This window comes from Budorcas taxicolor, chromosome 17 (genome assembly GCF_023091745.1).
Source record: "Budorcas taxicolor isolate Tak-1 chromosome 17, Takin1.1, whole genome shotgun sequence".
In the NCBI taxonomy this organism is placed as follows: Eukaryota; Metazoa; Chordata; class Mammalia; order Artiodactyla; family Bovidae; genus Budorcas; species Budorcas taxicolor.
In genome coordinates, this window is record NC_068926.1 from 72,344,810 (window position 1) to 72,365,539 (window position 20,730).

Here is a 20,730-nt window from a genome sequence, read left to right on the forward strand (position 1 = left end):
GGGGCTGGGAGGTGGAGGCTGAGTCCTGCCTGAGTGTCCCTTTAATAGCTGCTGGCTTGGACCCGCTTGGCGCCTGCTTCAGCTCCCTGTTCAGCTGTGGCTGCAGCTGCTGTGCTGACTCACGCAGCCTGGTTGCCAGCAGGAGCTGGGAACATGGGCTCCCCAGGCGCCGGGGTGGGCTGGGGGCTTCTGGATTACAAAACGGAGAAGTATGTGATGACCCGGAACTGGCGGGTGGGCGCCCTGCAGAGGCTGCTGCAGCTGGGGGTCGTGGTCTACGTGGTGGGGTAAGAGAACAGCTTCCGGGTGTGCTGGCTGGAGGGGTCACGGCTGGGCCAAGGGGCGAGAGGCTGAGTCTTCAGGGTCTGGGCTGGTGGTCAGCGTGCAGGGCAGGAGGTGGGGAGAAGGAAGGCTCTCCGTCTGCCTAGAGGCTGGGGGAGTGTCAGAGCAGGTCCTGTGCTCAGGTGCCTCCCTGCATCCTTCCCTGGGCCTTCTCCCAGCCCCGTGCTGGACTCCAGCGCCCAGCAGGATGGGCCCCCTCCCCGCACCGGGGGCCCTTGGCCAGGCAGGAGGTTGTCCCTGACACTCGTGAGAGCTGGAGCACTAAGGACCCCGGTAGAGACCACTCGTTCAAGCTGGGTCGGGGGCGTCTTTCAGGGGGAAGCGGATCTAGACAGGGCCGGGGAGGCTGTTGGCTGGTGAAGGAGGTGATGCGGGCGTCCCCAAGCTCACAGGTGCCCGGCAAGGGCCCTGGCCCTCTGACCCATGGCCGGAGCTCCGGCCTGGGCAAGGGGTTCGGTGTGGGAGACCAGGTGGAGAGAAGGCAGGGCCCCTGAGCCCCGGGCTGGGAGTCAGGAGGGTGTGGGGGAGAGGCGGCCCAGGGACGCACCACACTGCCTGTCCGTCGCCCCCAGGTGGGCCCTCCTCACCAAAAAAGGCTACCAGGAGCAGGACCTGGACCCCCAGGTCTCTGTCATCACCAAGCTCAAGGGGGTCTCCGTGACCCGGATCGAGGAGCTGGGGAACCGGCTGTGGGACGTGGCTGACTTCGTGAAGCCGCCACAGGTGGGTGACGCGGCACTGCTGCTGGGCGCTGGCCCCTCTGACACCCACCCCCCCACTGTGAGTGTGTGTAGGGGGAACGGGGCGCCAGCTCTGGCCCAGGGCTGTGCTCGGGGCGGGGCCTCGCGGAGCCGTGGCCTTCCAGCGGAGAAGACGGTCAGGAAGCCAGGCCGGGGAGACGCATTCAGCAAGCCTGCATCCGGGGCTGGTAGAGATGACGCGCTGGGCATGGCCGAATGCCGCCTGTGCACGCTCGGAGGCTCCGTCGTGTCCCGCTCTGTGCGACTCCATGGACTGTAGCCCACCGGGCTCCTCTGTCCATGGGATTCTCTAGGCAAGAACACTGCAGTGGGTTGCCATTTCCTCTTCCAGGGGATCGTCCCGACGCAGGGATCAAACCCTTGTCTCTTGTATCTGGTACATTGGCAGACGGGTTCTTTACGGCTAGTGCCGCCCGGGAAGCCCACAGGGGAGTGCTACTCAGCCAGAAAAAGGATGAAATAACGCCATCTGCAGCTACACGGATGGACGCAGAGACGATCAGACAAAGACAAGCATATCACTTACATGTGGAATCGAGAGTGTGACACCGAATCCACACATCTACGACACGGACTCACAGCTGTAGACCCCAGACTCGTGGCTGCCAGCCTGGGGGGCGCTGGTGAGGGAGGGAGGGAAGGGGGGCAGTTTGGGATCAGTAGAGGTGAACTATTACAGAATGGGTGAGCAATAAGGTTCTGCCCCGTAGCACAGAAAACTATACTCAGCACCCTCTACTGAACCACAGTGGAGGGGCCTCCCTGGTGGTCTGGAGGTTAAGACTCCGCCTTCCCGAAGCAGGGACCCAGGTGTCATCCCTGGTTGGAGAACTAGGTCCTGCCTGCCGCGACTGTAGATTCCCACACCGCAGTGAAGATCCCATGGGCTGCAAGTGAAAAAATAATTAAAAGAACATAATGGAAAAGAAAAAAACAAGAAGTCTGCATCTGGAAAGGGGAGGAGTGTCTCGGAGCTCAACGCGTGCGCTGCAGGGTGGGCTGGGAGGGCCGTGGGGGCACTCCTCCCCTGCCCCCTCCCACGCTGTGTCTCCTGCCCCTCCTCCCGTCACCCAGATTGTCCGCTGCCTCAGTCTCCTCCCGTCCTGCTGACGCCCAGATTCTAACCCTGGCGACCCCCACCCTGAGCACAGCTGGCTCCCGGGGGCAGGCCCACCTCATCCGACGGGAAATCACCTCCCGCCCTCCACGTGGCCTCTCGTCCTCCAGTGACGTCCCCCAGTGTCCACGTTGGGCCCACTAGACACCTCCCTGCCCCTCCCTCTGGTTCATTCCACTTCCTAACAGCTCTCACGGCTGCCCGAGTCATCCCTGGGTTGGGCTGACGGAGGCCTTCCGCTGGGCCCCCATGCAGCAACCGGGCTGGCCCTCCCAGCCCCCGCCTGCCACCCTCAGAGCCTCCTTCTCGTGGGGGTCCACCAAGCCCCTCTAAGTTCCCTTTATTAATTAATCTCACCGTGTTGGGCCTCAGTCACGTCCTGCGGGACCTTTCGCTGTGGTGCACGGACCCTCTAGTGGGCAGCATGTGAGCTCAGCTGCTCTGCAGCGTACGGGAATCTTTCTTAGTTCCTGGACCAGGGATCGAACCTGAGTCCCCTGCACTGCAAGGCAGATTCTTCTCCACTGGACCAGCAGGGATGTCCCCACCGGGCCCCTCTGGATCCTGACCGCCGACACCCCTGATGCCTCTTCCTGGGTGTGCGTACCCCAGGAAGCCTGCTGAGCTTGCGTGTGCCACATGCAGGCACCAGGCATCGTCGACCCCGACAGAGCTCCCCTCTGGCCCCCTGGCCCCTGGCCCTGTCTGCAGTGAGGGATCCACCTCGCCTCTAACCTGGATCTTCAGTGTCTGGAATCAGGGGGCTCTTGGAAAATCCTGCCTGAGCGACTAAGTGAATGTGGGAGGCAGACATGGGCTCAGGAAGGACTGCAAGCCCCACTGAGCTCCTGTCTCTGACCCTTGCCACACTGGAGGGGTGTTTTCCTGGGGCTCAGGGCTGGTGACTTGACGGAGCCAGGGCCCCTCCCCGAACGAGCCAAGCTGCCAGCTGCTGGCCTCTCCTGGTGGGGGGCGGGGAGCAGAGACCCAGCCTGACACTTCTCTTCCAGGGCGAGAACGTGTTCTTCTTGGTGACCAACTTCCTTGTGACGCCAGGACAAGTCCAGGGCAGGTGCCCAGAGGTAAGACTGCCTGAGGGCTTCCCATGGGTCCCTAGTTCCAGAAGTGTCTGGGCCCTTCCACATCCTGGTCCTGCCTCTGGGCACTCTGGAGGTTGTCCAGGTAACACCCAGAACAAGGCACAGAACTCAGGTGGACTCCGATAGCCAGAGGCAAGCTGGAAGATCACCTCCCTTTTCTAGACACAGCTTCTATTAATGTGTCCCAGGAGCAGCTTCCGTTCCTGTCTGCAAACAGCACACTGCTGCCCAGGCCGAGCTCAGGGCCGCTCACTATCTCTGCGTACTTTGCCCTGCAGCTGTGGTCCCCGCCATCCAGAAAATCTCACCGTCCCTAGAAACCTCACCTTTCCTCCTCACCTGAGGGCATCCCAGGGTGGACCTCTGTCACAGAGCCCACTGACCCTTCTCTCCAGCTGTGGATTTTTAATCCGATTTTTTTCAAATTGTGATAACATACACATAACATCAAAATTACCATCTTGGGAGGGGGGTTCAGAATGGGGAACATGTGTACACCACGGCAGATTCATGCTGATATGTGGCAAAACCAATACAATATTGTAAAGTAATTAGCCTCCAATTAAAATAAATAAATTTATATTAAAAAAATAAAACAGCTCAAAACAAAATTACCGTCTTAACCATTTTTAAGGGTTCAGTTTCCAGGCTGTGGGTTTTGCTTAAAGAGTCCTGACCCAGGACACCGCCTTGGAAACTTACCTCTGTGATGCCCTTTTCCTTTCATCAAGGCTAAAATGTACTCACTCACTGGCTGGAGAGAAAGGGTGCAGTCAGCTGCCCCTGAGTACTGCTCGGTGGCCCCACCGCTGTTGCTGGGGCGTCCCATGTGCCCGGTGGGCCCCATCTTCCCTTGGCAAACACACGATGCCTTCCCTTTGCAAACTTTCGCGGACGTCTAGTCTTGGTTCAGCGTGTGGACAGTCCTGAAGTTTTGCTGGGGCTGTGGTTCTGTCTTTTCTGGAATCCACGGGATTCCTCTTTGCTCCATGTCCCAGCTTCTGGCTCTTCCCATGAAACGGCGGGGGCCGTGCTGTAACGCATCAGATCTGACCGGCCGCCTTCCTCAGAGCCGCTCCTCCGGGGGTCCTGGTGGGCCGGCCCTCCCAGCAGTGCAACAGCCTTCAGAAACCCGCAGAGCCTCCCCCGGGGGCTGCAGAGCCCCACCCACACACGCCAAGGCTCTGGGGCAAACAGCCAGCCACCAAGGCAGGTCCTGGGGTGGCGCAGAGGCTGCAGCTGGGAGTCCCCGGGGGCTCGGGCAGGGCTTCCCCCTGGACCCCAGGCTCAACGAGGGTCTTCAGGCTATGCAGGCAGAGGGGGCTGCGTGGGTAAAGGCCCCCCGTGTGGGGTGAGGCATCTCAGGAGTCACCTGCTGCTCAGTGGGGCTGGAGCCTCCATTTGGACTGGATTAGGGGGGTATCCCAAGAGCTCTGTGGAGAAGCTGGTCTTGATCACAGGAGCACGGCGGTGCAGGGGGCTCAGAGGAGGGGCGTTCCATCTGCGGTGCCTCAAGAGGGGCCATTCGGGAAGCCGGATGGAGGAGGACAGGGCCTGGGGGGTGCCCACGGTGGCCCAGCCAGGTGGAGAGGAGGGACAGACGTGGGACACAGGTGGGGACCTCGAGGCCGGGCAGGTGGCCCCACACTGCCCTCCGACCACCAGTGTTCCCCACGCTGCCCTGAGCTGGATGCCTGGGCAACGGTGTCCAGCACCAGCCAGGACAGAGCCGCAAACCTGCATCTGTGAGGCTGTGCCTCCCTCTGGGGCCTGGAGCCCCAGAAAGCTCACCCTCTTCCCCGCTGGCTGACCCCTGAAACTTGGTCCCCGAGTACAGGCAGCCACGGCCCAGCCTCACAGGAGAACAGGCAGGGATGCGGTGAGCCTGTGTGCTCCCAGGCCCTCCCACGGGGCTCGCCCTCAGTCACCGCCCAGTGCCCCACCCGGCACGCCCTCACCCTCCCACCGCGCGCCACCTCCCCTGTTCCGTCCTCTGAACTGGACCAGAGCTGCTGGGCCTGGCCACATCACTCCCGCCCCCGCCCCGGGAGGAGCGGGTCAGGAGTCTTCCTCAGCCTTGGAACTCTGCCTGCACCCATCTCCCACTGGGGCTGCCACCTGCGTGATTACCTGCAGCCTCCAGCTCTCGGGTATCCCCAGACTCAGAGACTCCCGAGGGGCTAAGGCAGGAAGGGGCGTGTCCCCCTGCCCTGCGGGGCAGGGTCTCCGAGGGAGGCCCCTCCAGGCCCTTGGTGGTCTGCTCTCTGCCCCCAGCACCCGTCCATCCCGCTGGCCAACTGCTGGGCCGACCAGGACTGTCCCGAGGGGGAGACGGGGACGCACAGTCATGGTAAGTGGGCCCACCTTGCAGGGCCTCCCCAGGCTGGGGGCTCCGGCCCAGGGGACCCTGGGTGGTCTGCGTCTCTCCTTCCTGTCAGCCTCCCTCCCCCAACCCCTGCCCAGGCCCCATGGAGATTCGAGGGCCTGGGGTTTGTCCCGTGTTTCCAAGGCATAAAGACGGGCCAGTGCGTGGTGTTCAATGCGACCCACAGGACCTGCGAAATCCGGGGCTGGTGTCCAGTGGAGAGCGGTGCTGCACCCGTGTAAGCCCCCCAGGCCCCACGCCCGCCCCCTGACCACGGAGCCTGCCTCTCACATCCCCCCTTTACCCTGCAGGAAGCCCCTGCTTCTCCAGGCTGAGAACTTCACCCTGTTCATCAAAAACACCGTCACCTTCAGCAAGTTTAACTTCTCCAAGTAAGCGGGGGTTTGGACGTGGGGGGGCAGCAGACCGAAGACCCTCCTGCCCCCTGCCTGGTCTGACCCCCTCCTACCCCTCAGGTCCAACGCCCTGGACACCCAGGACCCCACCTACTTCAAGCTCTGCCGTTATGACCCCCGCTCCAGCCCCACCTGCCCCGTGTTCCGCATTGGGGACCTCGTGGCTGCAGCCGGAGGGGTCTTTGAGGATCTGGCGCTGCTGGTGGGTCCCCGGTGGGGTGGGCGGGGCTCCTGGCGGCCGGGGAGGCCCCGAGAGCCGCTGGGCCAGTGCGCGCTGTATGCAGGGCGGGGCCGTGGGTGTCCACGTCCACTGGGACTGCGACCTGGACAGCAGGGGCGCGGACTGCCAGCCCCAGTACTCCTTTCAGCTGCAGGAGCGGAGCTACAACTTCAGGTACAGTCCCACAGCCCCCGCCCGGCCGGCCCCCAGAGCCCCGGAGGCCCGCTGCGGGGGGCGGGGGCACCGGGGCCCCCAGCACAGGCGCCGTCCAGCCTCCACTCTGCACCTCCTCCCCAGTCCTGCCTCCAGCATTCCCTCCACCACACAGGGGCCTTCTTATTTTACTTTTTCCTGTAGGTTTTATTTTTAAAAGTTCCAAAGCCTATAGAAGAGTTCAAAGACTAGTACCATGAACACCCATGTCACCTTTGAGAGAAAGAATCTAATGGCCTGAGTTTCCTGAACTTTGTCAATAATAGTCCAAAATCTTTTTATTTTCGAATCCAAGGTGTGGCCAGGCAGCTTGCACTGCACTTATTGTCATGTCTGAGTCTCCCAAGCAGAGCCCCCTGGGACCCTGTCCTGCCACCTCTTGTCACCTCATCACGTGTGTACACACACATGTTCACACGCATGAGCACACACGAGCACATGCTCACACATGAGCACACGTGCACACATGTACATGCACGCGCAGATTACACATGAGCACACGCGTGCACATGCTTACATGCATGAGCACACGAGCACGTGCTCACACGCGAGTACACACATGCACACACATGTACATGCTCACGCACAGAGTGCACATGCACACACGTGTACATGCTCACACGTGAGTACACAGGCACGCACACATGTACATGCTCGCACACAGAGCACAAGCATGAGCACACATGTACATGCTCACATGTATGAGCACACACAAGCACATGCTCACACGTGAGTACACACACACATGTACATGCTCACGCACTGAGCACACACGAGCACATGCACACGTGTACATGCTCACACGTGAGTACACACACATGTACATGCTCGTGCAAGGAGCACACACGTACATGCTCACATGTATGAGCACACACGAACACATGCTCACATGTGAGAACGCACACACGCATACATGTACATGCTCACGCAAGGAGCACACACAAGCACACACACGTGTACATGCTCGCACGTGAGTACACACACGTACATGCTCGCGCAAGGAGCACACATGTGTACTTGCTCACATATATGAGCACACACGAACACATGTTCACATGTGAGAACACACGCACGCACACATGTACATGCTCACACAAGCACACATGAGCACATGCTCACACCCATGAGCACACACAAACACGAACACATGCTCACACATGAGTACATACACACACATGCACACACACATGCTCACATAGCCCCCAGGCCTGGAGGCGATGGCCTTAACAGCTACCTAGGCCTCACCTGGCCTGGCTGCACTGACCGCCCTCCACCCCCCCCCCCCCCCCCCCCCGCGCTGCTTTGTGTAGAACTGTTTCATGGCCTCTGGAAAGCCAACCTGAGGGCCCCTGCAGAGCCTTCCCTGCTTCCAGGGGAGAGTGCGGTCCCCCCTCTGGACCCCACGGCCCTGGGCCTGCGCCCAGCTCCCCCGCTGCTGGTGTCTGTCTAGGGCCCCTTCTGCCCTGTCCCCTGGGGAGGCAGGGAGCTCCTGAGGGGTGGGACCCAGCTTGCTTTGCCCTCGTGTCCTCGGCAGCCTCCCGGAATGCTGGATGGGGCTGGGGAGTTGTGGGGTCAGCGGGTGAGGGGGATGGAGGCTGTGAGCGGGCGGAACAGGCCACCAGCCTCTCTCCTGCCCCCAGGACAGCCACACATTGGTGGGAGAGCTCGGGCGTGGAGGCCCGCAGCCTGCTCAAGCTCTATGGGATCCGTTTCGACATCCTGGTCACAGGGCGGGTAGGTAGGCAGGGTTGGTGGGGGCAGGGGGTGACGGTCACACCACTGGGTGGGTAGGCGGGTAGGGTTGGTGGGGAGCTGGGGGGCAGGGACGGTCATGGCTCAGGACTCACCCCGTCTCTCAGGCAGGGAAATTCGGGCTCATCCCCACGCTTATCTCTCTGGGCACAGGAGCAGCCTGGCTGGGCGTGGTGAGTGCGGAGAGCATGGGCAAGCATGCGCCCGGCCTGCCCCGGCACGGCTGGGCCCCCGATGTCGGGTCTGGTCAGGGGAGGCCTGGGGGGTGGGTCTGGGCACAGCTTAGCCCTGCCACCCCCAGATCACCTTCCTCTGTGACCTGCTGCTGCTGTACGTGGACGGAGAAGCACACTTCTACTGGAGGACCAAGTACGAGGAGGTACGCTGTGCCCGCGGGGCCTGGGCGCCGCCTGTCCGGGGCTTCGGCCCGAGCCCCAACCTGCTGCCATCACCCATAGGCAAAGGCTCCAAAGAGGACCGCCCAGCCCGAGCAGACAGAACCGGCACCCGCACCCCCGTGCCCGGCCATCCAGGGGCCTTAGAGGGGGCCCAGCGCCTGTCCTGACGGCCACTGCCGCTACCGGGAGCTGGACACGGAGGCTGTGGCCCCACGAGACGGCCTGCTCCCTGCTGGTGGGGGTCGGGGCTGGGAAGGCAGGGACCTCGCCGAGGGACACCCCCCGTGGATGGAGCCCCCAGGACTAGGATGGGGTGTGAGGACGATTCCTCCTGGGGCAGGGAGCGCCCCAGAGCCGCCTGTGCAGGGACCTGTAGCAGGACGCGTCAGGGTGCCGTCCCGGGGCTCCAGCTGCATCTGTGTGTGGAAAACCCTCTCGCAGCTCTTCCCCAGGATGCCCAGCGTGGCCCCCGCACCAGTGGCCTGCACAGCCCCTCCTCTGGCTGCACAGACCCCAGCCTTCTCCTCGGTCAGCACCCCCATCCCGAGCCCCCATCCCGGAGCCTCAGGGTCTGAGGCAGAGTGTCTCTGCTGCTGGGACCCACTCCTGGAATTCAGACTGGGGCGGGCAGACGGCCCAGCCCTTCCCCGTGGCAGCTCTCAGGCTCTGGGGGTGCTGAGACCGACAGAAGGCCGGGGACGAGCTGCTCCAGTGGCGGGCGGAGCCCCTGGAGACACCCAGCCCGCCCCCTGGAGCCGTGTGGGTGGGGACGGCTGGTGGGAGGGGAATTCGCCACTGCCCAAGGTCACCCCCAGGGCCAGCCTGCAGCAGCGGCTCTCTGGAGGCCCTGCCTTTTCGGGAGCAGAGCCCTGAGGCTGGAAGGAATGTCCCAGACAAGTCCCAGAGGCCACGGCAGGCTGGCCAGGGTCTGGTATGCGGTCGTCACAGGGCCTGGGTCTGGGTCCCACCTGCTGGACCCCTCATGGCAGAGTTTTGGGGGTGCTCGCGTGGGAGGCCTGGGGCTCTTTCTCACGGGGCCCAGAGACCAGGCGTGCTGGCCGTGGCCAGGGCAATGACGCGGGCCAGCTGTGGAGAGAAGCGCCGGGCTCAGGCTGGGCCCAAGCTGGCTCTTGATCCCTAGAGCAGTGTCCAAGGGGGCGGGCGGCCCTCGGGCCCAGGCGAGGGGTGTGGGCCCAGACAACGCTGACGGACGGCTGCAAGGTCGGGGAGTAAAGCCTGCCAAAGCCACAGTTTCCCGCGTGCTCCTTACAGGCAGGGACGGGGCTGGTGGTATCTGCGGGGGCACAGCATTGCCCGGGAGACCGGCGGCCATGCGGCTGGGCCTGGGCCCTTCCCAAGGACCAGGGGTGGGGGGAGAGCTGGAGGGCACTTGGGAAGGATTCAGGCTCTCGGGCGCCCAGCCCGGGGAGGCACCAGGGTCTGAGCCTGGAGGCCTGGGGCCTCAGTCTGCACGTGCTGAGCCCATGGGTGTGTGTCTGGAGGTGCATGTGCTCGTGTGGGCGTGCCTCTGCCTCCCCAGGGGGGCCTCAGGCACACGCCACGCTCTCCGGGAGCCAGGGAGACCAGGGCACCCCGGAACTCCGCTGCCCTTCTAGGCGGCCTCCCTGGGGCCTGGGCGCCTGTGCCGGGCCCGCCCCCCAGGGGAGGGGAGCCTGACTCTGCTCCTCTGTGCTGGCGCATTGGGGGTTGTGGCACCCTCGGAGGGGCAGAGGGCACTGGCCTGAGTGTCCTCAGCCCAGGGCTGTCCCGGGCCGGCACCTCCCCCGCCCGGAACCCCAGCACTCCACCTTGCACCACCCTGTTCCACCCTGACAATCGAGCAAGCCCTTTCCAGGGGCCGGCGAGGACCCGATGCCTCAAGATCCACGGACGTGACAAGACCACACGGCTGGTTGAGTGGTTCCTATTGTGGGTCCCCGAGACAGGGTGTCCTCCCCACCCGCCCCAGCAGCTGGACGGGGTCGCAAAGAGTCCACCGCCCCAGCGCTGGCCGTGCCCACTCCAAGGGTAACGTGCAGCACCAGCCCCTAAACTAGGGTCCGCGGGTCCCGGGGCCCCCTCGGGTGGGCAGGCCCACGAGCCCGCCGAGCTGCCCTGAACGGAGGCCGGGCAGCTCTCATGGACCGCCAGGCCCCTGGGCCGGCACCTGGCCAGGATCCTGCGCCGTCTCCTCCAGCCTGCCGTCGGGGAAAGCCGCATGGCGGGCGGTGACCAGCCCCGGTGGCTCCCGCCAGTTCTCCTTGCTGTGCCAGACGCCGTAGCCGAGATACACCGAGAGTCCTGCCGGGGCGGTGCGAGCGTGAGCCGCAGGCCACCGCCACCCCGCTCCGCCCCCAGCAGCGGCGCCTGCGCCCCAGCCCAGCCCCTCACTCACCTATCAGCAGCCAGACGGTGAAGCGCAGCCAGGTCAGGTAGCTCAGCTTTAGCATCAGGCAGAAGTTGAGGACGATGCTCAGAGCTGGAATCAGGGGCACCAGGGGCATCTGGGGGGCAAGGGCAGGGCTGGGCCAGCTGCAGGGGCCCACAGGCCCAGGGCCCACTTCTGCAGGCCTCCAAGCCTGTTTCTGCCTCTGGAGGCTCTGGAGCCTGGGGCCCACCCGCAGACATGGGGACGTGCCGAGCGGAGGACGCGGGGTGGCAGGCTGACGGCGGGTAGGGGGGGCGGCGGGGGTTTACCTGGAAGGTGTCTTTCAGGCGTTGCTGCTGGTGGGCCCCCAGGACGAGGAGACTGAGCAGAAACGTGACGCCGCTGCACAGCAGCAGCAGGAGGAAGCCCCAGAGTGGCAGGTGCAGGGCGGAGTGCCCAAGCATCAGCACGCAGCCCAGGGCGACGGCAGAGACCACCAGCCCGCAGACGGCCCCGCGCACGGCCGCGCCGGGGCTGCCCCTGTCCAGGAAGCCCAGGTAGGGCCTCAGGGCTGGCCGCAGCCGCCCTGGCTCAGGGCCGTGCCCCGCGCCCACCAGCTCCAAGTGATCAGAGAAGGGGTTGTACTCCTTGGCCTTCAGGCTGGAGCCAGCCAGGCTGGGCGAGCCGGACTGAGAGGCCGTCTGGAATCGCAGGACAAGCACGCTGATGGCCACAAAGGTGTAGGCCAGCAGGGTGCCGATGGACAGGAACTGCACCAGGGCCTCGATGTCCAGCAGCAGCGTCACCACAGCCGTGAGGGCCCCGAACACCAGGATGCCCAGCAGAGGCACCTGCGTCCGGGGGTGCACGTAGGCAAACGCCTCGAAGAACAGCCCGTCGACGGCCATGGCGTAGATGATCCGCGGCAGGCAGAAGAGGCCGTTGAGCTGGACGGTGGTCATGGCTGTGGCAGAGGGCGAGGGCTGGTCAGCGCGCCCAGCAGGCAGGCACCCCAGAGGCCGTGGCAGGGGCCCCTGGGAGCCTGTGCCTGAGTTTATCTGGGTTCTCGGAGGGAGCCTGAGTGCCTGCAAGGTGCAGGGTGGTCGCCCCTCCTCCAGCCCAGGAATGGGACGCCTCAGCTAGGCTGAGGGCTGGGGGCCGGCAATCTGGTGATGGCTGAGTCCCTGTGAACGGGAAGCACGTGCCCAGGCCGACATCCCACATATAAGGGGGCCAGCGGGTCCCTGCCCACAAGTCTGGGTGGAGTCTAATAATTAGCACCTCCCATGCACTGAGAGGCTCCTCAGAGCCTGGTGGGCTACAGTCCATGGGGTCGCAAAGAGTCAGACACGACTGAGCGACTGCACTGGGCTACAGCTCGTAAAACTGAAGCCCAGACAGAGATGTGTGCCCCCCCCCCACCGCCACCCACCCCGGGAGACCAGGGCAGGACCCCACTCACCACAGATGGAGCCAGTTGCCACGAGGTAGCCAGCCCAGCCGTAGCCCCGCTGGTAGAAGGCGTCGGCGAGCGCGGAGTTAGGGTTCAGACTGTGCCAGGGGATCATGAGGGTGAGGACAGCAGAGACCAGGATGTAGGCGGAGGCCGCCAGCCCCAGCGACAGGGCGACGGCCAGGGGCACGGCGCGCTTTGGGTTCCGGGCCTCCTCGCTGGAGGCGGCAATGACGTCGAAGCCCACAAAGGCGTAGAAACAGGTCGCCGTGCCAGACATGATGCCGGAGAAGCCGAAGGGCACAAAGCCACCCTCCACCTCGCCCCAGTTGCTGGGCCGGGCGAGGATGAAGCCCAGGACAACGATGAAGAGGATGACAACCATGCTGACGGCCGACAGGGTGTGGTTGAGCCAGGAAGAGACGCGGGCCCCGCAGGAGACGAAGGCGGAGGCCAGAAGGACGATGCCGGCCGCCAGCCAGTCTGGACTTCTGGCCAGGAAGGGCACCTGCCAGACGCCCAGGTGGGCCTCGGTGAAGTTGTGGATACGGTGGTCGAACATGGCGTCCAGGTAGCCGCTCCAGGCGCGGGCCACGGCGGCACCGGCGATGACATATTCAAGCACGAGGTTCCAGCCGATGAGGAAGGCCCACAGCTCGCCCATGGACACGTAGGTGAACAGGTAGGCAGAGCCCGTGCGGGGCACACGGGCCCCGAACTCCGCGTAGCACAGGGCCGCCATCAGGGAGGCCACGGCGGCCACGACGAAGGACACGATCACGGCAGGGCCCGTGATCTCCTTGGCCACGGTGCCCGTGAGCACGTAGAGGCCAGAGCCCACCATGGAGCCCACCCCCAGCAGGGTCAAGTCCAGCGTGGACAGGCAGCGCTGCAGCGACGTCTCCATGGCGCTGTCCTCCAGCGGCTTCTGCCGCTTCAGCTTCTGGCAGAACCGCGCCAGGCCGGCAGCACAGGGCCGTCCAGGAGCCATCGTGGGCCGAGAGGAGCCGAGCGGAGCCCGGAGCCAGCTGCAGGCACCTGCCAGGGCCAGAGGGGAGTGACCGCTGCCCCGCCTGCTGTGTGATTGCACCCCGGGTCCCAAGTGCCCTTAATAGCGGGCTGCCAGAGGGCTGGGGCTGGGCTGGGCGGGAGGTCTGTCTGCCTCCAGGGCAGGGCAGGGAACCAAGTGGAGCTGAATCTGGGCGTGTTGTGTGTGTGGGGGGGGGGGGGGCCGGGGGGGGGTGGCCTCGAGGGCGCAGAGAGGCTGGGGGCCCAGCCTCTGGACCTGGGAACCCAGAGCCAGGTGGAAACCCGAGGCTTCCCGGGAGCTGGGCCAGGCCTCCAGCACCCGGAACAGGCGCTGGGCGTCTCCCGGGCTGCCACCCGGCCTCAGACGCCGGATCCCCTTGGTCCGCCCGCAGGCCCGAACGAGCGGGGGATCCCAGGCCTCCTGGCTGCCCCCCGGCCCCGATTCGCCGCCGCCGCCCCTGGAGCCAGCCTCACCTTGAACGCCGCCCCGTTCTCAGGTACCCGAGCCTTCACCTCCTCCCCTGAACCCGTCCCCTCTGCCACCCACCTGCCGCCGCCGCCGCCGCCACTCTGCGCGCTGCGCCCGCCCCGCCCGCCGGTGCGGTCCTTCCGCGCGCAGAGCCCGCCCCCACCCCCGGCGCCTGAGCGAGCCCGCCGCACCTTGCTGACACACAGCCGGGCAGCCCACCCCTTCCTCACCCTGGCTCCAGGGTCGCGCCATCCCGGGGCCTGGTTCACAGACGAGGAAGCCCAGGCCAAGGCCAGCGGGGTGCCCCTGAGCGGGTGCAGTTCTGGGGGCAGGGGACCGGTCTGCAGCCCACCTGCATTCCGCTGGAGCAGACTCCCTCTTTGATCCCGCCACCCCCAACGCTGGGGCTCTGGGACCTCCAGAGTCAGGCCGGCCCTGGTGAGCCAAGGGTGCAGGGCTGGCCGAGTGGCCTGCGTGGGGCGGCTGGAAGCCACCGCATACACGGCCGGGAGGGCCTGTAAATTGGCAAGAGGCCCTGCTGGCTGTTCTGAGCCTCTGGTTGCAGACTGTGTCCCAAAGGAGCAAGCAGTCTGCGGGGCACCACCTGCAGCCCGCCAGCACCCGGCACCCCCAGGCCCCTCAGATCCCAACAGCTGCCACTTCTAGCCGAGGGCCACCTGTGCCAGGCCAGGAGGACCCTGGGGGACCCCAGGGCAGCCCCCTACTGGTGATGTCAGTGAGAGGCGCAGTGTCCTGAGTGCCCACACCACGGCCAGGCCCACGTCCCGTCCCGTGACAGGCGTGTTTGTTCCTGGGACGGAGGGGGGCTTTGTCCTGCCCCTCCCACTTCTTTGAAAGTGAAAACATGCGTGTGACGGTGTTCACTCTTTCATGGAAGAATGGTGACGATCCCTCCGAGCAAAGCCAAGCCAAAACAGGGAGCCACTTCCTCCGGTACTGATTTTCAGGCTCCCCTGTGGCTTGTGGAATTACGGTTTCGGGAGCCCCTGCAGTCTGTCTGGCTCAGTGGGCTCCTGACGGGATGGTGGGCTCCCGGCAACCTGATACCACTCGGGACACTGCCTCAGCCAGCCCCCTTGCTCCCTTCTGTTATTTGGCTGCATTTTTTTTTTTTAATGATAATGGTAGCAATTGTTATTTTTATTTACTTTTGGCTGTGCCTTGCAGCCTGGAGATCTTAGTTCCCAACCACAGATCAAACCTCCAGACCCCCTGCATTGGGAGCGAAGTCTTAACCACTGGACCCCCAGGGAAGTCCCGGGCTGACAACGTCTTCAGGAGCTTCTCAGATGGCTCCCACTTCCTGCAGGAAACATGTCCGCCTGAACTTGCTCCCGTGTGGCCAGAGCTGAGCAGGAATTCTTTGTTCTGAAGTGCCTCCACAGAAACGCAGAAAAACGCATTTCAAGCCCAGAGGGCTGGGCAGGTTTCTAACAGGAGGTCCCGAGAGGCTTCACTGGTGACGCTGAGAGAGCTGCTGCACGTGCTTCACGGCACTGACTGTTTCTGTGCCCAGAGAAGTGCTCTTGCCGTAGGCACTAACACTCAGTGGGCAGTCAAGGCCACGCTTGACTGACACAGTAAACTGTAGCCTGCCAAGGATATGGCAGGGCCCCTGTGCACAGAGGCACACCGTGAAGATGCGGCAAGAATATAGCACCAACCAACAAAGAGGAGGGAGCACTTCCCAACTCACTGTACAAGGCCAGGACTGCCCTGATGCCAAGCCCAACAAAGACATCGCGAGAAAAGTGCGGCCCAGCATCGCTTAGGAATGCAGACGGGACTTCCCCGGTCGTCTGGTGGCTAGGACTCTGAGCTTCCACTGCAGGGGCACAGGTTCAATCCCTGGTCCGGGAGCTACAGTCCTGTGGCCAAAGAGCAGAAAATATAGACACAAAATTGATCAACAAAATACTAGCACATCAAATCCAGGAATGCATAAAAAAGGAGTGAGATTTGTCCCAGGAATGCAAGATTGATTTAACACGCGAAGATCAATCCGTGTAGTACACTACGCCAATAAAGGACAGAAACCACACGATCATCTCAAAAACCAAAGCAGTGTTCAAGGAACTAGGGATCGAAGGACTGGCCTCAACCTGATGAAGACCATCTGTGAAAACCCCTGGGCTCCTGGGTTCAGTGGTGAGACACTGAAAGCCTCCCCTTCCTGGCAGGAGCATAAAGATGTCCACTCCCGCCTCTCGTTTTCAACATCTTACTGGAGGGTCTAATCGTGGCAGTTCGGTGAGAAAATGACATAAAAGGAATCCAGATAGGAAGGAGGGAAACTGTGTCGTCACAGATGACATGACTTGTGTACTAGAAAATCCCAAAGAATACACACTCACATAAATATTAGAGCTAATAAGCAAGCTCAGCAAAAGTACAGGATAGAAGATGTCTGTTAAAAAAAATCCGTTGCCTTACCACACGCTAGGAATGAGCTATCCAGAAATGAAATTAAGAAAACAATTCTACTTACATAGCACCAAAATTTATGTCTAAACATGCTCAGAATAAATTTAACAGAAGAAATGCAAGACTTATACATGGAAATCTGCTAAACATCATTGAAACGAAGAAGACCTAAGTAAGTGGAAGGACAGCCCGCGTTCACGGACTTAACGTGCTCGAGACGGCTGCACTGCCCATCTGTAGATGCAGTGGGGGCCCTAGTCAGAGCCCAGCTGCCTATTGTGCAGAAATCATCAAACTGACCCTAAAATTCATGTGGAGATGCAGGGGCCCAGAATAGCCAGCACAGTGTTGGAAAAGAACAGAGTTTGAGGACTCATGCTTCCTTTAAACTAAGTATAACGCTACATCATCAGGACTGTGTTACTGAAATCAGGATAGGCACGCTTTTTAAGTTATCCACTGATCTTTTTACTAGCTCCACATGACGGTGTCCAAAACATCGTGTAGTTGTAACCATACAGTATGTAACCTTTTCTGATTGGCTTGTTTCACTTGGTAATATGTGTTTAAAGGTCTGGTATCTTTTTTGGGGGGGTGCCTAATGTCTTCGCGGCTTAATCGCCCATTCCTTTGCAGTGCTGCGTTGCATTTCTTGTCTGGATGTACAACAGTTTATCCATTCACCTGCTGAAGAACATTTTGGTTGCTTCCAAGTTTTGCTAAGTATGATTAAAGCTGCTGTAAACATCCGTGTGCAGCTTTTTCTGCGGACGTTAAGTTTTCAGCTCTTTTGGGTCAATATCAAGGAGTGTGATTGCTCAATCATGAGGTAAGAGTACGTTTAGTTTTATGAAGAATCGCGAGACTGTCTTCCAGAATGGCCATTCTCTCTGCGTCCCCGGCAGCACAGCGCCTAGACCCCACACCGCCACCAGCACGCAGTGGTGTAAGCACCTCGGATTTCGGCTGTCCTAGGAAGCGTGTCATGCTTCAGATGATGAAGAATCTGCCCACAAGGCAGGAGACGCGTGTTCCATCCCTGGGTTGCGAAGATCTCCTGGAGAACGGAATGGCTACCCACTCCAGCATTCTTGCCTGGAGAGTTCCATGGACAGAGGAGCCTGGCGGGCTACAGTCCGTGGGGTCGCAGAGTCGTGCACGACTGAAGTAAGTTAGCACGCAGGTGGAGGGCTTGGGGCTTTCCAGGCTGGGTCTGGATTTTTCGGTCCAAAGCAGAAAGAGTGGGGCTTTGGCAAGCTTAACTGAGGATCGCACGGGGTGGGCGGTCTGTTCCTGGGAGGTGGGAGAGAATGCTTATCAGGAGGAGTTCTTATCAGAAATTCAGATTACTCAGCTGTGAGTCTGTTATCTGGGGCATGCCCTCTTGGGGTGGGCTGATATCTGTCCAAGACCCCTGCAGGCTGCATGACCCTACAAAACGGAGGCACGAGACGACAGGGTTATAAACGCTCAACGAGCTTTTACAGGAAAACAGATGAGTAACTCTTCATGAATGTGGATAAGGCAGTGATTTTGTACAGATTGGTCCCTGCAGGAGGTATAGAAGACCCTGAAGGAAGAGAACCCAATATAGTTCCTTAACATAACCGGATTAACTGGAACCTGAGGAATGATGGTGTTCGCACTGTTGACCCTCATGATCCAATCCACCAGGGTCTGGACTTTCTCACCTTTGCCAGCATGCTGTGCTGAATTCCTGCTCAAGCCCCTTTGTGAATACTCGTGCACCTTCACTTACATCTGCCTCGATTTTGCTGGTGGGACAGACACCGCTCTGGGACAGCCTTGGAGCTGTCCCCACTTGCTGCAAGTAACAGGGCCTCCCTTCCCTAGCTCTTTGACTCGGTCGTATCTTTTGGTTAGACACCCACCAAGGGGCCACCTGATGCGAACAGCCGACTCATTGGGAAAGACTCTGATGCTGGGAAAGACTGAAGGCAGAAGAGGGTGACAGGGAATGAGCTGGTTGGATGGCATCACCGACTCAATGGACATGAACTTGGGCGAACTCTAGGACCTGGTGAGGGGCAGGGAGGCCTGGCGTGCTGCAGGCCCGGGGTCAGACACAGCTTGGTGACTGAACAGTAACAAGGGGCCAGTGGAGTCTCCAGAGAGCAGTTTCCCCAGTGTGACACGAAAAGTTCAAGCAATCTAAGAAAAACGTAGACGAGTTGAAATTCATCAGAGTTAAAACCTTTTGTGTTCACAGGATATCATCAAAAAGAAAGAAAAAAATTTAAATAGAGTAAAAGATAAATAAATAAACAAATGCTATCAAGAAAGTGGAGAGGGAATTCTTTGGCAGCCCGGTCATTAGGACCTGGTGCTTTCACTGTGTGGTGGGGGCTCACTCCCTGGTTAGAGAACTAAGACCCTGCAAGTGGGCGGCACGGTCCCCCCAGAAAGTGAAACGATAGAAATCCACAAAATGGGAAAGAGTTTTGCAAATCCTATATCCGATAAGAAGATTGTATCCAGAATATGTAAAGAACTTTCAGAACTCAACAACTCAATTAAAAAACATGTGAAGAATCTGAATAGACATTTCCTTCTCTTTTATTTCAAATTTATTTGGCTGCTCTGGGTCTTTGTTGTGACCCGAGGGATTTGCACGGCGGCTTGCAGGATCTTTACTTGGGGGCACGTGAACCCTTAGTTGCAGCCTGTGAGATCCAGTTCCCTGATCAGGGGTCCGACCTGCGCCCCCTGCATCGGGAGCGCCGAGTCTTAACCACTGGACCGCCAGGAAAGCCCCCAAACGTTTCTTCAAAGAAGGTATACAGATGTCCCACAAGCACGTGGAAACACTCGTAACATCATTCGTTATCAGGGAAAGGCAAACCGCAGTGCGCAGTACCCCTCGGACGGCCGCCATCAAAAGTCAGGTGATAGTGTTGAAGATCCTGCAGGGTGACTGGGACCCGCGGGCACTGCTGGTGGGAACGGTAAGCTGGGGCAGATGCTTTGGAAAACCGCTGGGCGATTCCTTAAAATGCTAAACATGATGTTACTGTGTTGTAGCCACGTGTTCTGGGAAACAAGCTCACTCAGACAGACAACGCAGAGAGTGGGGTGCAGTTTATCACACCGGCGGGCCCAGGGCGGAGTCTCCAAGGGCCCCGACCAGTTTTGTGAAAACCTTATACACCCTAAGTGTAGGTGCCCAAACCCACCTCCCCAAATTCCCTGAAACTAGTCTGAACAAAGGAAAAGATACAATCAAACTTAACCCATGATTCAAATGCCTTAAGCCTAGGTAGTTAACAGTGGACCATTATCAATAGGCCTGTGGTCATGCCCCGATAAACATAATAGAATGTATGATTCTATTCAGTTACACAGATGATTAGGGCATTCTTTTAGGTGGAGAGTCAACGTATGAGCCCTGGGGCTATTCACTCTGGGGTGTGTGTCTGGTTTTCCAGTTGGTATGTTATTTCCATAGATTCTGGGCATATAGTTGAAAGGCCACAGTCCGGCCCAAGATGGAGTCCTGCTTTCAAAATGAAGCCTGTTCTGCTTCCTCCTTCAATTGTATGATCCAGGCACAGCTCAGCTGGCAGAGAGCCTGCCTGCAGTGTGTGCAACCCCTGTTTGAGCCCTGGGTCGGGAAGATCCGCTGGAGAAGGGCTAGGCTACCCACGCCAGCATTCCTGGGCTTCCCTGGTGGCTCAGCGGGTAGAGAGCCCGCCAGCAATGCAGGAGACCTGGGGGTGATCCCCGGGGTGGGAAGGTCCCCTGGAGAAGCGAAAGGCTACCCACTCCAGTATCCTGGCCTAGAGAGTCATATGGACTGCACAGTCCACGGGGTCGCGAAGAGTGGGACACGACTGCGCGACTTGCTCTGTCACTGAGACATCCTGCTCCTACGTGTGTACCCAAGAAACGAAAACATGCATCCGTGCCAAGACTTGCAGGTAAGTTTTCGCAGCAGCGTTACTCACAGGTGCCCAAAAGCAGAAGCTGTACAAACATCCAACTGACGACGGATCAACAAAATATGAAATATCCCTACAATGGAATATGACTTTTCTATGAGGATTAAGTAACTGGTGGGGCTTCTGTAGCGGCCCAGTGGCTGAGACTCCATGCTCCCAGGGCAGGGGTGGGGGTTCAATCTTCAGTCCCTGGCTGGGAAACCAGAATCATGTGTGCGGTGAGGTGTGGCCAAAAAAAGAGAAGTGGTGAGATCACACAGATAAATCTTGAAAGCATTATGCTAAGTGAAAAAAACCAGTTAAAGAAGACCACATATTGTATC

At 60.5% G+C, this 20,730-nt stretch overlaps 2 protein-coding genes across 3 annotated transcripts; one reads left to right on the plus strand and one right to left on the minus strand.

The window, feature by feature from the left end:
* Window positions 1-132: 132 nt before the first annotated feature.
* Window positions 133-9,937, plus strand: P2RX6 (purinergic receptor P2X 6). 2 transcript variants are annotated; one of them, XM_052654986.1, is made up of 12 exons: window positions 133-287; window positions 915-1,065; window positions 3,231-3,302; window positions 5,595-5,670; window positions 5,830-5,923; window positions 5,997-6,077; window positions 6,162-6,303; window positions 6,386-6,495; window positions 8,175-8,268; window positions 8,394-8,459; window positions 8,588-8,665; window positions 8,745-9,937. In XM_052654986.1, the coding sequence occupies exons 1-12, from the start codon at window positions 154-156 to the stop codon at window positions 8,826-8,828; spliced, it is 1,182 nt and encodes a 393-aa protein (XP_052510946.1). In that variant the 5' UTR covers window positions 133-153; the 3' UTR covers window positions 8,829-9,937. The 2 variants fall into 2 exon arrangements, with proteins under 2 accessions (XP_052510946.1, XP_052510947.1); XM_052654987.1 differs by having other exon boundaries at window positions 6,470-6,495.
* An 883-nt stretch (window positions 9,938-10,820) lies between these two features.
* Window positions 10,821-13,496, minus strand: SLC7A4 (solute carrier family 7 member 4). The gene is made up of 4 exons (XM_052654976.1): window positions 12,515-13,496; window positions 11,382-12,016; window positions 11,080-11,188; window positions 10,821-10,985 (listed from the first exon to the last, which is right to left on the minus strand). Exons 1-4 carry the CDS (start codon window positions 13,494-13,496, stop codon window positions 10,822-10,824), a joined length of 1,890 nt encoding a protein of 629 aa, XP_052510936.1. The 3' UTR covers window position 10,821.
* Window positions 13,497-20,730: the final 7,234 nt, after the last annotated feature.

Coding starts and splice junctions, on each gene's coding strand:
- SLC7A4 (XM_052654976.1), bottom strand. CDS start 13,496: ATGGCTCCTGGACGGCCCTGTGCTGCCGGCCTGGCGCGGTTCTGCCAG. Junction 12,017..12,514: donor GGCAACTGGCTCCATCTGTG/GTGAGTGGGGTC, acceptor CCTCTGCCACAG/CCATGACCACCGTCCAGCTC. Junction 11,189..11,381: donor GCCTGAAAGACACCTTCCAG/GTAAACCCCCGC, acceptor CTTGCCCCCCAG/ATGCCCCTGGTGCCCCTGAT.
- P2RX6 (XM_052654986.1), top strand. CDS start 154: ATGGGCTCCCCAGGCGCCGGGGTGGGCTGGGGGCTTCTGGATTACAAA. Junction 8,460..8,587: donor GAGCAGCCTGGCTGGGCGTG/GTGAGTGCGGAG, acceptor TGCCACCCCCAG/ATCACCTTCCTCTGTGACCT. Junction 8,666..8,744: donor GGAGGACCAAGTACGAGGAG/GTACGCTGTGCC, acceptor CATCACCCATAG/GCAAAGGCTCCAAAGAGGAC.